Below are 14,386 nucleotides of genomic sequence, written 5' to 3'. Positions count from 1 at the left end.
GGGCGCTATCAACTGTAGAGTCAACTTGGACCAGAATCCGCCTGGTTGTAGTTAAAGAGAGCTTTGTTTTGAAAACGCAGCCACTCGGCTGGTTAAACCCGTAATGGCAAACGAGACGGACCGCGGTGTCTTTTCCAGGGCAGAGAGGAAAGCTTTACAAAAGGCAATGATACTACAACGAGAAAACGAGAGAGAGATCTTTAGATTGGTAAGCTTAAAAAATACGAACAATATAAATCGGCACTAGACCATTTGTAGCAGATCGTGGTTGGGCTTCTCTTTTGAACTTCAGGTTGGACGTATCCTTAAAAAACCTGAAGCTGAGAGGTCCGAAGAGGACACTTCCGTGCTTTTGCTTCACAGAGACACGGTGGAGGAGCTCTGTAAAAGAAAGATCCGCCGAAATGAACTCAAGAGGAAGCAAGAAGAGGTAAGACAGTTAACAGGTTCCCACGCCTTCATTATTTTTCATGACGTCATCCATTCATCATGCACGTTCGTTTTGTTTGAAGATTCAAAATCTCAATTCAGCTGTCATAGACTCTAGCTAGCCACGACACTATAGACATGAGAGGGTTGAAAGGACCTAGCTTGTAAACATGTTGGTTGTAAAGAGACATGGCATTTAGATTTTATTCAATTGTTTCTCCCTTTTCTTTCTTTCTTACAGGTGTTTGATACTGCTGATGCCCTGAAAAGTAAAGTACGACACCTAGCTGTGGCAATCAAACAAGCAAAACACTTGGTTCTTTACACTGGAGCTGGAATAAGCACTGTAAGAAACTCTTATTGTTCTTTAACATTTTGCATCTCCATCTTCTGCCTGGTTAAAATATAATTTAATGATAGGCAGCCTCCATCCCCGACTACCGAGGGCCGAACGGTGTTTGGACACAACTGCAGAAGGGCCATGCTGTCAGGTGTCAAGTCGATTCTTGTCATTTGTGGGATTTTAATTGTATGCCATAATCCGTTTGATGGGATGATTCATTATTACCATTTTTTTTTTTGTCTTTCTAAACAGTTCATCTGACCTAAGCAAAGCTGAGCCGACGCTCACACATATGTGCATTAAGGCGCTTTATGAGGAAAGGCTGGTATGTTTAGCCGATGTGTAATAGTGGCTATTTCATCGATGTGTAAAAAGGTGCATGTTTTTAAAGGTGAAGCATGTCGTGTCTCAAAACTGTGATGGACTTCATCTACGTAGTGGTCTTCCCAGAGATGCCCTGTCTGAACTTCATGGAAACATGTTTATTGAGGTAATCGCATTGAGCTTCGAGAGTGATATTTCTTCAACAAATATTTACACAGAAAACCTGAAATAACGCATATAAAAATACAAACATATAATCTTTCTTTTTGGTATTTCATTTTCGTAAGTGAGTTTTTGACCTCAACACCCTCCACCAACCTGATTCCCCACCCGTATCTGAAGTGCTCATTCTAGAATTGTCCCTGGCAACAATTTAGCATTTCTTTTTGTGTCTTTCAGGTGTGTACTCATTGTTCTCCAGTCAGGGAATACGTGCGTTTATTCGATGTAACAGAGCGGACATCCCTCCACCGGCATTGCACAGGCCGAAAGTGCTGCCACTGTGGCAGTGAACTCAGGGACACAATAGTGCACTTCGGGGAGCGAGGAACCTTGGAGAAACCTCTCAACTGGAAGGGAGCTGCAGAGGCAGCTAAGGCAGCTGATGTTATTCTCTGCTTAGGTTCCAGTCTGAAGGTAGTTCCTATCAACAACTTTGCTCCATGTTTTTGTTAGTTTTGCAGTGTTCATGAAATCTTGACATGGGCCTTTATTCAGATCAGTTTTCAATTGATGTTATGACATTACTTTTCATACGTTCAATGCAAAATGCTAGCGCTCTGAGTAAATAATAATACCTAATTTTCTTCCTTGTTCTTCCGAATTCCTTCCATTCTTCCTTCCTACGCAGAGCTATAATGAATATAGTTTTAATTGAAAACATTTTCACTGTGGAATACATTGTGTTGCCATATCTATGTTAAAACCTTCTGTCTGTGTAGGTGCTGAAGAAATACGCTTGTCTCTGGTCCATGAACAAACCATCAAGCAAAAGGCCCAAACTATACATCATTAATCTCCAGGTACATGTAATATACTATCATTGGTCTGAAAAAGTAGTACTGCTGCACAAGTGTGCTCATTGAAACCTAATATTATACTTCTCTTTTGTTTTAGTGGACACCAAAAGATGAATTGGCTGTAATAAAAATCAATGCCAAGTGTGATGATGTCATGAGTCTTCTCATGGAAGAGCTTACTCTCCCAATTCCTGTTTACGACAGGTATGTCTCGACAAGTCAAACAAACGCACCAGTAGAGGGCGCTAGGATGCCACTTTTGCGCCCAGCTGAGTCACATTGAAAGGCGAAAGGGACCCAAAAAAATTCTGTGTATGTTTTTCTATGTGCACGCTAAATATTGCACATTTACTGATGAGTTACAGATAGGCCTGCTCTTTCAAAGTGATCCTTTTTGGATAGTTTAAGAACAGCAGTTGGTACTGTGACTTTATGGCCAGGTCATGAAATGAATGGCATTAGCTGTTACTTGTGATGATTTTGGCAAGTGTGAGTTTGAACCCAATGTGATGCTGGATTAACATTGTGTTTATGTTCTTGTAACTTTTTAAAAATATTGAAAGGCTTTTCATAGTTCAAATGTCCTTTTATAATTTAGTTAAAAACACAAATTAATTTTTATTGCAATTTAGCAGTAACCATAGCAAGAAAAAAAAATGCTGGACTTAAAACAAAAGACAATAATTCAAATAATAAAACCATCCATTGACAAGGATTTCCGGTGTGCCATAGCCGTCACCAATCGTAAATAACTAGTATGTGAAAATGTTGTTTTCAAGTTTAGATAGAAACCCCATCACTAATTCAGTCCAAACTTATGGGGAAAAAAATGTCAGAACGTGACATTTTGTTAGTTCAGCAAGAATCCGAGGATTAATGACAGTTTGTGTTTGTTTTGCTACTATTTGTAGCACTTTTACAACACTTCCTGCTATGACCGAGCGCAGATACCAGTATCTCCATTTCATTTTGCCAAGACTAATATTTGTTTCAACATATGGACAAATGAGAGGACAATCTCAAGCTTGTGCTCAGCCTCAGAGGTTCCACTGTATTCATTCAATTTCAGCATCTTTGTGTGCGTGTGTCAATTCTGTATGCTATTTTGAATATTGTTGTGACTCTACCGGTCACCTCAAGTCCAGGAAGTCACACAGTTTTGTTGTGTCTCTTCAGGGCCGAGGACCCCATTTTTAACCTTGCTGTACCTCTTCAACCTGAGGATAAGGACAGCCACACCCGTGCCATCATAGCTCCCCACGTCAGTCCCAATGACTCCTTCAGTAACCCCGGAGAGGCTGCAAAAGCTACGGCAGTTCAGGGTGGCTGGTTTGGAAGAGGCTATGGCAAAGGGAGGAAGAAGAAAAAAGCGGCCTAGATCTGAATTAAGGACAAGAACATTGCAGCGTACCTGTGATGCATCATTTGGTGGACAAATTGAGGTGCTACTTTTGTTTACTTCATCAGTGACTTTTAATATAGAAAAGATGATCATAGAATTTTGATTTTGAAAGGTGTATCAATACATTGATAAAGCATCAGCTATTTATAAGTGGCCTAGTTTATAAGTTTATTAGCTCAGTTTATTATTTGGGGGTAACTTTATTCATGTGTGACAAAAGCTGCTTTCAGCACGTTTACATTAAAGTTGGTGAGGTGTTGGTGCTCTGGTGGGACCTCGCGTGGCAATGGATGTCATGTGACAAACTGCTTGTTCAAAGTATTATTGGGACTCTCTTCCCTGTGCTGCCATAAAGTGTGGCACAATAAAATGTGTTATGTCTGTTGTTTGTACTTGTATCACGGCAGATTACGTTTCTACAACCAAGTAAACAAGTACAGCGCACAGTCGTCTTTTACCTGAAATTTAATTTTTAAGTGTTACTATTGCGTGAAATGATGATAGCTTCATTTCAGTAAGCAATGTTCATAGATATTAGCGGTTGTAGTGGTTCTTTGAACTAGTTATACATGTTGTTTCCAAGTGGTAAATTATTGTAACAAGGTTTGGCAGCTAGTCCAAGTTTTCTACAAGCGTTTGGTGTAAATAATTTGTAAACCATTTTTTTTTTTTCTTGCATCAATGAATGTACCAACCCTTCCATATATTTTTACTTTTTGCTGATGGCATTTGAATTGTCGTTTACTTATTTTGTGACCTCTCAGACCAACTTTATTAAATGTTGATCTGTGCTGATTACATTCTATTTTGATGGAAATCAAAGACGTAGAAGTTCAAGACAGAATTATAAATTTTAATTTTTATTCATGGTTGTTAAGTATCATGGTATTTACAGTTTTTTTTTTTTATACTGCATTGTGGTCGAAGTACATTATGCCCATTGATTTGTCTCAGGAAATTGTATTTTGCATCATTTACCTCGAAGGTTTTGTGGGGCCAAAGTAACCAAATCAAGTGATGGACCACTGTTAACACTTGTGTCACAGTTTCATCTAATATGTTCTGTCTGTATTCCGAAAAAAAAAAAAGGATGAAAACATGGTTTATGTGAATCAATAAAACGTGCTTTTTGCATTGTTTTGTCAAGAAAATATCCAAGAATTATTTTTAAAGTAATAACTTACAGGGGATAACTCCTGGAACTGTTGAGCAAATATAGTTTGCATCCGAATAATCACAGTGATACGCTTTCGTAGGAATGACAGTCGGTGAGGGTCTTCAGTAGCTTTATTCAACTAAGCCTGGGGTTTTCAACTAGTTTTGTCCAAGGGACCACCATTACAACCAAGAAGCAATTCTGGGATCACTGCTTTGGTAGAATATTATTTTATTTTGCACTGAAGGAGGATAGACCTATACAGACTATTTATTTACATCTGTATGTCTATTTTGGGAATCTCAGTTACAATTGACATCATTTGGATGGGTAAATTGCTCACAAAATTAGCTAGAGAATAAAGCAAGTCTAAATTATTTTATTTTGAAAAATGTTGCAGTCATTTTCCATTTCCAATTTCGCGGACCACCACCAATACCGCCACGGACCACTATTGGACCGCGGACACCATTTGACAACAAATAGATGCACATTCATTCGAGTTGCTTGGCCACAACAACCCAGTCAACTCACACCACACCTTGGTAACAAGTAATAGTCACTGACTCACTCGTTTAAGCCAACATTCTTATGACTAGACTATTCGGCTCTTCTTTCATATGTGACGCTCCTTTTGTATACAATTCCAAGATAAGTTATAAATGCCGATGACGAACATTTTGAGCTAAATGTATTCGTTGTTTTGCAAGTTGACTTTTTCCATAAAGGTCATGTAGAATGTGAAGCAGGTGAGAAACTGTAACCTGAGGAAACCAGCGTCTTCACCTATGCAAAACGGTGGAAAACAATTTGCCCCCTGTTGGCAACAATGCGCAATTGCAGGAAAGGTTACGTTGAACCACGTGATCGATCAGGCGTTTCTGGAGGCGTCGTCCGACTCAGTGACGTCACGCCCCTAGAAGAACCTCCCAGAGGGTGTACAGTAGTACCTGGCATAATCCCCATGAAGACAAACCCTATCGTGAGTGATTTATATTAAATTCAAGGCGTCTGTGTGGAAAACTCAGTTAAAATGATTAAAAACGGTCACCACGATACGGAGGGGCAACTTGGAAAAGGCGGCCGTAGTAGTCTGACTGCAGGTTCAGAGTGCAGCCCGGAGAAAAGGAAGCGCGTTGTCCGGCTTTGGTGTGACGGCTGGTGAGTATGTTTTACTCCGTGAAATTATCTCCACGCATGTTGCAGGGTTGTCAGGAGATGATAGATAATTAGTAGTCACTATTCTATGCACGGTTATCCTTGGTAGCATGCTAAACTTAGCCGATTGCTACACGACGTAAATAAGATCGACTTGTCATTGTTTGGGATCATCGAGCAACATTTATTTTTACGATCTTGGATAGAAACGACATTAGTTCTGCGAGGGACGCCACCGCGGGGGGGGGGACACATTGGATAGCACGTCCGCCTCACAGTGCAGAGGTTCTGGGTTCGATTCCGAATCCGGCCTTCCTGTGTGAAGTTTGCATGTTTTCCCGTGCTTGCGTGGTTTCCTCCGGGTCCCCCGAAAATTCCAAAGACATGCATTGTACGCGGATTTGATGCTCCAACTTGCCTGTAAGGTGTGCCTGTGAGTGGAGTGTTCGTCTGTGTGCCCTGCGATTGGCTGGCAACCGGTTCTGGGTGTTCCACCGGTGCCAGCGACCTTCGCGAGGACAAACAGTTCACACCCTGGACTGGTCGCCAGCAAAATTGCAGAGCACAAATAGATGAGCAACCATCCACACTGACACCTACTGACAGAGTTGTCAATGAACCTATCTTGCAAATTTTTGGAATGTGGGAAGAAGTCTGATCATGCAAAAAAAAAAAAACCACAAAGAACAGCAAGATCATGCTTTCCACAATTGATGGCTTGATTGACTAAGGTTTGATGAGCCCAGAACCTTTCAACTGCAATACCGATGTGCCAGCCACATCTCCACCATACTGCCCCGTTTTAATGTCCATCCAACCCGTATGGACAATTTAGTCACGTTTTGAAATGTAAGAGGAAGCCGGCCTATCTATAGAAAATCCACACAAGCATAGAAAGTATATTCAAACTCGGGCCATGGTCTATTACTAACCTACACAGTAGTATTGTTTGAAAAAAGAAATCAAACAATACATTTTGTATGAAAACCACTTATATGCCTAAAAAAATAACAAAACTCTACAAAGAAGAAAAATATGATCAAACATCCCTATGTAAAACAATCTTTTTGTGTGACTTGTGCCGCGGCAACCTCAAACTGCAGACGCCCTTTATAAAATGTAGTCTATAAATACATTTGTTCAATCAGATGCCGCTCAAGTAAGTTTCTGACAGCTTGCCTGACACGTATCTGTGTCTCTCGCTTGGTATTTATAAATAAGAAACATATTGCCCAGTAGACTTGTTGATTTAGAGTTGGAGTAGACGGACTTGTTGAGAGTTAGCAAGACTTCACAAAACATGTCATAAATCACTTGCTTGTTAATTCCTGGCAATGTACAAAGTGCTGCTGCTCTCAAAAATGAACATAACAAAGACCGAGATTGTGTGTTGTTTGTGGATTTTTGGGAGTAAATAGCGCTCCAGGCTTTGCTCATATGTTTTATCGACTACTCTGGTCTCTTCAGCAAGTGCCAAGTGTAACGTGATCCATATCAGGAGTCTTATCAATAATTGATTGTATCTTATCTAGAGGGGAAATTCAGGTGAAGCGTTCAGGTTAAGTTTTCCTTCATCAGTTTTGACTATGTTCAATATTGCGGCTTGACTTTGCATAGATAAAAAACTAGACTGCCTGCACTGTTGAGTGACTTGTTTTTAATCTAAGAAACAATATTTTAGATCACACTATTAGTATAAACTTAAAAAGAAATCTTTTCAAAGGCATGCTTTATATTTATAGGTGTACTTAATGAAGTGACTTGTGAGGGCTTAGATTAGAGGTGTCAAACTCATTTTTGTTGCGGGCCACATTGTCATTATGGTTTCCCTCATGGGGCCAATAATGACATATTATCGTATACACATAATAAAATCCAGTAAAAAAAAAAAAAGTTCAATTTCCTGATTCACTTTGAAAGTGTGACTTTAACAAAAGATCATCGTAATATCTCACTGTTAAGAGAAAAGACAATTTAGAGTTTTGACATTTTAACAAAAAACATTGAATTGACACTCATAATTTGGTTTTGCGGGCCACATAAAATGATGTGGCGGGCCAGATCTGGCCCCCGGGCCTTGACTTTGACACCTGTGGCTTAGCTGGATAGTCAAAAACGCATGACCATGACATTTATTCTTTCTTTGCTTAGTTAAGAGGTAAACATCGTACAGTATGCCTCTAGTATGTCACCATTCTTCTATTAATCTTTGTCATGTGTACATGCTCATTTTATGGGGTTTATGTCATATTTTTGCAATTCAAATCTACAGTCTGTTCTGTTGTGTAATATTGCAGTAAAACAATGTGCAGAAAGTCATGCAAAGAGCTGAGCAGTACAAAATAAATGATGTGATTTGACTCATGTACTATCTACTATGAGGGGGAAAATAAAAATCAATTCATGGATCACTAATTTTGAGTCTTAGTTATATTTTACCGCAGTTTAAATGAACAATTTCTTCGTAATCATTTAATTGATTAATCATAGCTTGTGTCTCTCCTTCCTGAGTAAATTCACAACTTGTAAAGGGCAGCAAGCAAGTATTTTTTTGTCACTTACTGTATGGAGTTTTTCCACGCTGATTTTGGTTTGTGCTGCGGTACTCTTTTTGTAGTTATGACATGGTCCACTATGGTCACTCAAATCAACTGCGGCAAGCTAAAGGCATGGGGGACTACCTTATCGTTGGAGTGCATACAGATGGTAAGGACCCGATTTACAGATTGCACACATTTCTGTGTTGTTTTAATCTTTGCTCCACACTTTTGTGAAGATGAGCCTAATTTTGGGTGTTTTTTAGGACTGCAACTAAGGATTACATTAGTAATCGATTAGTCAATGAATGGGGAAAAATAAAACCTTAATCTTCATTTGAAATGGGACATTATTTTAAAGCAGAGAACCTAAATTAATCTTAATTCAGGTAATGCTTTGGTCCCTAGCATGTTGGGAAATTGGCAAGAATGTTGATCATCACTTTCCAAAGCAAATGTTTTGTTTTGCTTCAATGCAAAGATAATTGGTCTGCTTTTATGGAGGAGATCGGAAAATATTGAATGTTGATTAGCTGAACTTCTGAGTATTTGGACATTCTTAATTTGAAGAGTTTAACTAAACATTCAATTATAAAACAATCGTTATCTACTGATTTAATAATCAATGCGTTGTTGATTAATTGATTTTTTTTTTTTTCACCTTGCAGTACTTCTATTGATGTTTATTTCTGTATCTGTGCCTTCCTGCCAACATATTTAAAGATGGAAAGAAAGTGAAGGTCTTGCTTTAACTCTGCGACTGCCTTTGCAGTCCAGTTGAATTGGTGTACATTAGTTTGTTACCGGCGGCACGATGGAGCACTGGTTAGCACGTCCGCCTCAAAGTTTAGAGGGTGTGGGTTTGATTCCACCTCTGGCCCTCCTTGTGTGGAGTTTTTATGTTCTCCCCTGCCTGCGTGGGTTTTCTCCGGGCACTCCGTTTTCCTCCCACATCCCAAAAACATGCACGGTAGGCTGATTGAGCACTCCAAATTGCCCGTAGGTGTGAGTGCGAGTGTGGATAGTTGTTCGTCTCTGTGTGCCCTGTGATTGGCTGGAGACCGGTTAAGGGTATTCCCCCCCTACTGCCCGATGACTGCTGGGATAGGCTCCAGCAAGCCCGTAAAGAAAATGTGTGGATGGATAGTTTGTTTTCTGGGACTTATATATGAATGGTTAATATTGCTGTTGATCTTTTGCCATCAAAAGCGGAAATCTCCAAGCACAAGGGCCCACCGGTCTTCACTCAGGAAGAGCGCTATAAAATGGTCCGGGCCATCAAGTGGGTGGATGAGATCGTGGAAGGAGCACCCTATGTCACCACGCTGGATACTCTGGACAAGTACAACTGTGACTTCTGTGTGCATGGAGGTAAATTAACCCTGTTGTCACAACCCTCTGCCATGATGCCAGCAATTAATTTGGCCTGCCCCCCCCCCTTCCCAACAGATGACATCACGCTGACTGTGGATGGTAAGGACACATATGACGAGGTGAAGCGAGCAGGACGTTATCGGGAATGTAAACGCACGCAGGGAGTGTCCACCACAGACCTTGTTGGACGTATGCTCCTCATGACCAAATCACATCATAGCAACATGGTGAGTTTGCATTTGCAGTCTGTTTGGGAAACCCTAATAATTGCCCCATTGCATTACTGGTTTCATTTTTATGATGGATGATTAGTTTTCAACAAAAGTCAAAGAAAATTATGTCAGGGGCCAAAGCTGGCCACTAGGCTTTGAGTTTGATTGACACTTGTGGTTGCGAGGAATAATAAGCGTTGACTTTCGAGGAAGTGCACTTGTAATTGTAGAGTAATTGTTTCCCCATTATTGTTTATTTGGATAGTTTCAATTTATTCATGCCATTTCAACTAACAACTAAGTAGTAAGTAGACTTGGGGCAAATCACTTCAGCAGCAACAATCCTTTGCGAAATATTTGGGTCACATAGACATGACCAATTAAACTAAAAGTCAGTTCTACAAAAATATCTGAAGGCGCAAATAATATGTGGACTGGTATAATGTATGTTTGCATTCTCCTCATTTACTGTCGATAATAAGATTACGTTTTCCTGTCATCATTTCCTGCAGGATAACCCAGATTATCAGCAGCATACAGACAATTTTGGGAAGGTACGGAAGTCTGTTAGTTTTTATTCGATCTTAGGTGTGAGTTATATGAAAAACCTTTGTCACAATGACATGTTGTCTTCTTGAGTTACAGGGCCCCAAAGGCCACAGTCCATGGACGGGAGTGTCCCAGTTCTTACAGACGTCCCAGAAAATCATCCAGTTTGCCTCAGGGAAGGAGCCTCAGCCCGGGGACACCATCATTTATGTCGCCGGGGCATTTGACCTCTTCCGTATCCTTGTGTGTTGTTTACGGAACAGCGACAAGGAAATCATCAACTTTTGAAATGCTTTTTATATCAGCCCCTGTGTGAACATTTGAAGTATGCCACGCTGGCGGAACACACACAGCTTGATAACACGTTTCCTGCAAAGTTCTATTTACTGAAACCAGCAGGAACACATTACTCGCATAACTCAGATTCGCTAGTCAAATACATGCCAAGTACTACATTTAAAAATGTGCTTTTGAATGAGAAGTGATCAGGGGTGCAATTGGGGTGCTTGACTACAATATGGACACATTTTTATGTCTTGAGCTCTCTGTAAATGGGCATCATTTTCCTAAGGCTGCCTACTTAAGAAATGTAAAAAAAAACAAAAAACAGATCAATAGATGTAATCTATTGCCATCTGCTGGATATGTTGCATAACTGCTCCACTTGCCACTAGTGCAAAATAGCCTTTTATTATTGGCTATTGCCTTTACTTCTAACTTCCGGCAGACATCGGCCATGTTGACTTTTTAGCAATGGTCTCCAAGCTGGCAGAGAGACCCTACGTCATCGTAGGTCTACATTTTGACCAGGTATGTTAAATCAGGCACATCTTGGCAAACCTACCACAAAACAGATCCCGTTTCTTGCCATGGCACCTTTAAGCCACTGATGCAACTCTTTATTTTAATCAGGAAGTGAATCGGTACAAGGGCAAGAACTACCCAATCATGAACGTCCACGAGAGGACCCTGAGCGTCCTGGCCTGTCGGGTAGTAGCATGAACACACACGCACGTTTGCACACACACACATGCACACACGTACACAAACACGCTAATTGTCTCAGTCAGAGGATTTTAGTGTCTCAGGTCCCACTCGGCTTTCGGTTAGCTGTCCTTCAGCGATGAGAGTCCGTGTTGTGATTTATTATTATTTTTTCCATTGCGTACTGTATGGATTCATTCGTTCTGTTTAAAACTACTAAACTGGTATGCATTATCTTGACAGTTGTTTCTCCCTGTGTGCAGTATGTGTCGGAAGTGGTGATTGGTGCACCCTATGCAGTGAGCAGAGATCTACTGGATCATTTCAAGGTCGGTGGTTTGGTTTGACATTTTTTAAATATTTATAATAGAACACCAATTGTAATTTTTCAACTGCATTCACCCTCCACTGTTTTGCTCGAATAACATTTGATACAAAATAAGGGAAAATCATATATATCAGCCAATTAAGCAAGATGATTATGTGAGGACTATATGAGTTGACAAAAATACTTGATATTTTTTGTATTTGGAATGTTGGACGCTCTGGTTTCAAATGTTTTCATTTTAATTCAACAATATGCATTTGCAGGTGGACCTGGTTTGTCATGGCATGACAAAAGTATTTCCCGACAAGGATGCGTCGGACCCCTACGCTGTGAGTACAAATGCATTTTGCATCAAACCCAAGTACAGCACATGGGATTTTGTCATTTGTAACTTGTTATCATTTAAAGGAAAGAATATTTATTTTTGCTAGAGTAAATTCACGAGTGACATCTGTCTCTGGAGCTGATTGAAGTACAGAGACGAGACCTTATTCATTCAAATCCACCCACATTTGTTAAACTCATAATGCATTATTGCAGAAATTTAAACTAACTGATTCGAGTGGAACTCGTCAGAAATATTTTCTAATTGTGATCCTTTAAGCAGACGGCATGACTTGGTTGAAGACCGTTGGTCCTTAATGGTGGCAGACTGCTGTAACCGTTTGTGTTTTTTCATCTTAGGAGCCCAAGAGAAGAGGGATCTTTCGGACCATCGATAGTGCAAATAGTCTCACCACCGATGATATCGTTCAGAGGATCATTGAAAACAGGTCACCCTTTAATTTTTGTGCTTTTCCCACTCGTTTTCCGGCAGCCTTTGGTGAGGTCCTGTTGTGTCTGATGGTCATCATCCCCCTGTACAGGCTGCAGTTTGAAGCCAGGAACCAGAAGAAGGAGGCCAAGGAGATGGCGGTGATTGAGGCCATGAAGAAGACAGAGGAGCAGAGTGAAACGGTTCATTAGAGAAATGGCACTCTTTAGACTCTATTGCTTCCGTATGGGATGTACTGGCTCTAGTTCGTTGGTGAGCTGAACCTTCGTGGAAGATCCACTCTGTCTCAGCAATTCCATCCAGCTGGTTCCAGACACTTGTTTGCGAACAGAATCCTCATTTGTGTCTCTGCTGCTTAATGGCTTTTCTCTGTACTCTGCTTCAGACCTGTTTTTTAGAGCAATATTTTAATCCTCAATTTGTTCTTGTAATCACATAGTACATGGCCCATGGCTGTACAAGTAGTATGTTAAATCTAAAATTTATTAGAAAAAGATTAATTGACACTTATTTTGGAATGTATTTTTTTTTTTTTAATGATTCATTTTAGACTTTTCATGGATAATGTTTATTTTAACACAATAAGAATAATAATAGATTTTAAATTGCTGAAGATTTTGTCAGTCTTAAGCATCTTACACAGGATACATTTCTTTAGAAAGACTCTTGTGAATATCATCCTATAAACTGGATCATTAACTACTACTTAATTACCTGAAGAGCTGTGTGAACTCGTATATCGCTTTTCTACGTTTGGTACTCAAAACGCTTGAAACTGCTTTCTCATTCACCTACTGATGATATACCATCAGGAGCAACTGGTGTCTTGCTCATGGACACTTGGCAGAGTATCAAACATCCAACCTTTGGGTTGGGGGACGACCACTACCACTGAACCACGCTGCTCTCTGTGTGCGTGTGTGTGTGTGTGTGCACGTGTGTGTGTGCGTGTGCGCGTGTGAGAGCTCTAAATACAAAGATAAAGGAGTGTTGCTTTCAATGCTTCATTCTCAAAAGCTATAGCAATTATTAAGGTTATGTAAACTAATTAAAATGTTGACTCCATGGCTTCAGTTTTTCTTCTTCCCCAGAGAAATGTGCTTTCGAAAATAAGAGTAAGAAATACTTTTGTTGTAGAAAATCTCTGCAAGGTTTTGCATCTTGCAATTATAAAACAATGCAAATTAAGTTTGTCAGACAATGTATTTCTAAAGTGTGCCGGTAGATGAAGATGAATCTGCGCTAGCTTATTCAAAAAGCAAGCCCGCTAATGACAGAGCTCTTTGTTACGAGCTCTTTGTTGGATGGGCGTGCATCACGACCCGCTGAGTTGGTGAAATGAGGCCACGGCTGGTCCAAACCTGCCAAATGTGATGGGTGCGGTTTGGTAGTGGCCGCTGGCAAAAAAACGCAAACTGTCAGCCTCATTATAAGAACAAAGAGTTGCGGAAGAGCTTATGTCATAATAATGGCATGGCCCAGCTGAGGGACACCAAAAACCTGACGCTATAGAAACCCTTCTGTTTGTGGGTAAACACTGGACCGCACTCACTCTGATGTCAAAAACAGCTGAAGCTTCGGTAACCAAAATGTCCATTTCAGTCATGGAATTGTTTCAAAAAAAAAAAGTTTGCATATTTTTATTTATTTTGACATATTTTGGTAGTGTGTTTTGAAACATTGATTCATAGATGCTTCTTGTTTTTGTCTAGTTCAACATTTTTTCAGGTCAGTGTGACTGAGCAGAGATTCCTGGTTTGATTGATGTCTATATCACCAACTTGTTAGTTTTATGA

General features: G+C 40.1%; 2 protein-coding genes across 2 annotated transcripts; both read left to right on the top strand.

The window, feature by feature from the left end:
• The first annotated feature begins 49 nt into the window (after positions 1 to 49).
• sirt7 (sirtuin 7) lies at positions 50 to 4,668 on the top strand. The gene is made up of 10 exons (XM_085913019.1): positions 50 to 208; positions 293 to 430; positions 671 to 775; positions 850 to 920; positions 1,025 to 1,097; positions 1,164 to 1,262; positions 1,496 to 1,732; positions 2,038 to 2,118; positions 2,213 to 2,319; positions 3,292 to 4,668. The coding sequence occupies exons 1-10, from the start codon at positions 104 to 106 to the stop codon at positions 3,491 to 3,493; spliced, it is 1,218 nt and encodes a 405-aa protein (XP_085769145.1). The 5' UTR covers positions 50 to 103; the 3' UTR covers positions 3,494 to 4,668.
• A 913-nt stretch (positions 4,669 to 5,581) lies between these two features.
• Positions 5,582 to 13,657, top strand: pcyt2 (phosphate cytidylyltransferase 2, ethanolamine). The gene is made up of 12 exons (XM_085913027.1): positions 5,582 to 5,834; positions 8,449 to 8,537; positions 9,578 to 9,739; positions 9,818 to 9,969; positions 10,467 to 10,508; positions 10,600 to 10,738; positions 11,231 to 11,313; positions 11,416 to 11,493; positions 11,751 to 11,816; positions 12,079 to 12,144; positions 12,500 to 12,588; positions 12,682 to 13,657. Exons 1-12 carry the CDS (start codon positions 5,707 to 5,709, stop codon positions 12,779 to 12,781), a joined length of 1,194 nt encoding a protein of 397 aa, XP_085769153.1. The 5' UTR covers positions 5,582 to 5,706; the 3' UTR covers positions 12,782 to 13,657.
• The last annotated feature ends 729 nt before the right edge of the window (positions 13,658 to 14,386 follow it).

The sequence above is a fragment of the Syngnathus leptorhynchus genome, chromosome 5 (assembly GCF_054491065.1).
Source record: "Syngnathus leptorhynchus isolate UIUO chromosome 5, UIUO_Slep, whole genome shotgun sequence".
NCBI classification, from domain to species: Eukaryota; Metazoa; Chordata; class Actinopteri; order Syngnathiformes; family Syngnathidae; genus Syngnathus; species Syngnathus leptorhynchus.
The sequence above is the reverse complement of the archived record's forward strand: the minus strand, read 5'-3'. Positions and strand labels throughout refer to the sequence as shown.

Excerpts from the sequence above, each read along its gene's own strand:
- sirt7 (XM_085913019.1), top strand. The coding sequence starts at position 104 with ATGGCAAACGAGACGGACCGCGGTGTCTTTTCCAGGGCAGAGAGGAAA. Across the intron at positions 1,098-1,163 it reads CGCTTTATGAGGAAAGGCTG|GTGAAGCATGTCGTGTCTCA; the intron begins GTATGTTTAGCC and ends ATGTTTTTAAAG. Across the intron at positions 2,320-3,291 it reads CCAATTCCTGTTTACGACAG|GGCCGAGGACCCCATTTTTA; the intron begins GTATGTCTCGAC and ends GTGTCTCTTCAG.
- pcyt2 (XM_085913027.1), top strand. The coding sequence starts at position 5,707 with ATGATTAAAAACGGTCACCACGATACGGAGGGGCAACTTGGAAAAGGC. Across the intron at positions 9,740-9,817 it reads TGACTTCTGTGTGCATGGAG|ATGACATCACGCTGACTGTG; the intron begins GTAAATTAACCC and ends CCTTCCCAACAG. Across the intron at positions 11,494-11,750 it reads TGAGCGTCCTGGCCTGTCGG|TATGTGTCGGAAGTGGTGAT; the intron begins GTAGTAGCATGA and ends CCCTGTGTGCAG.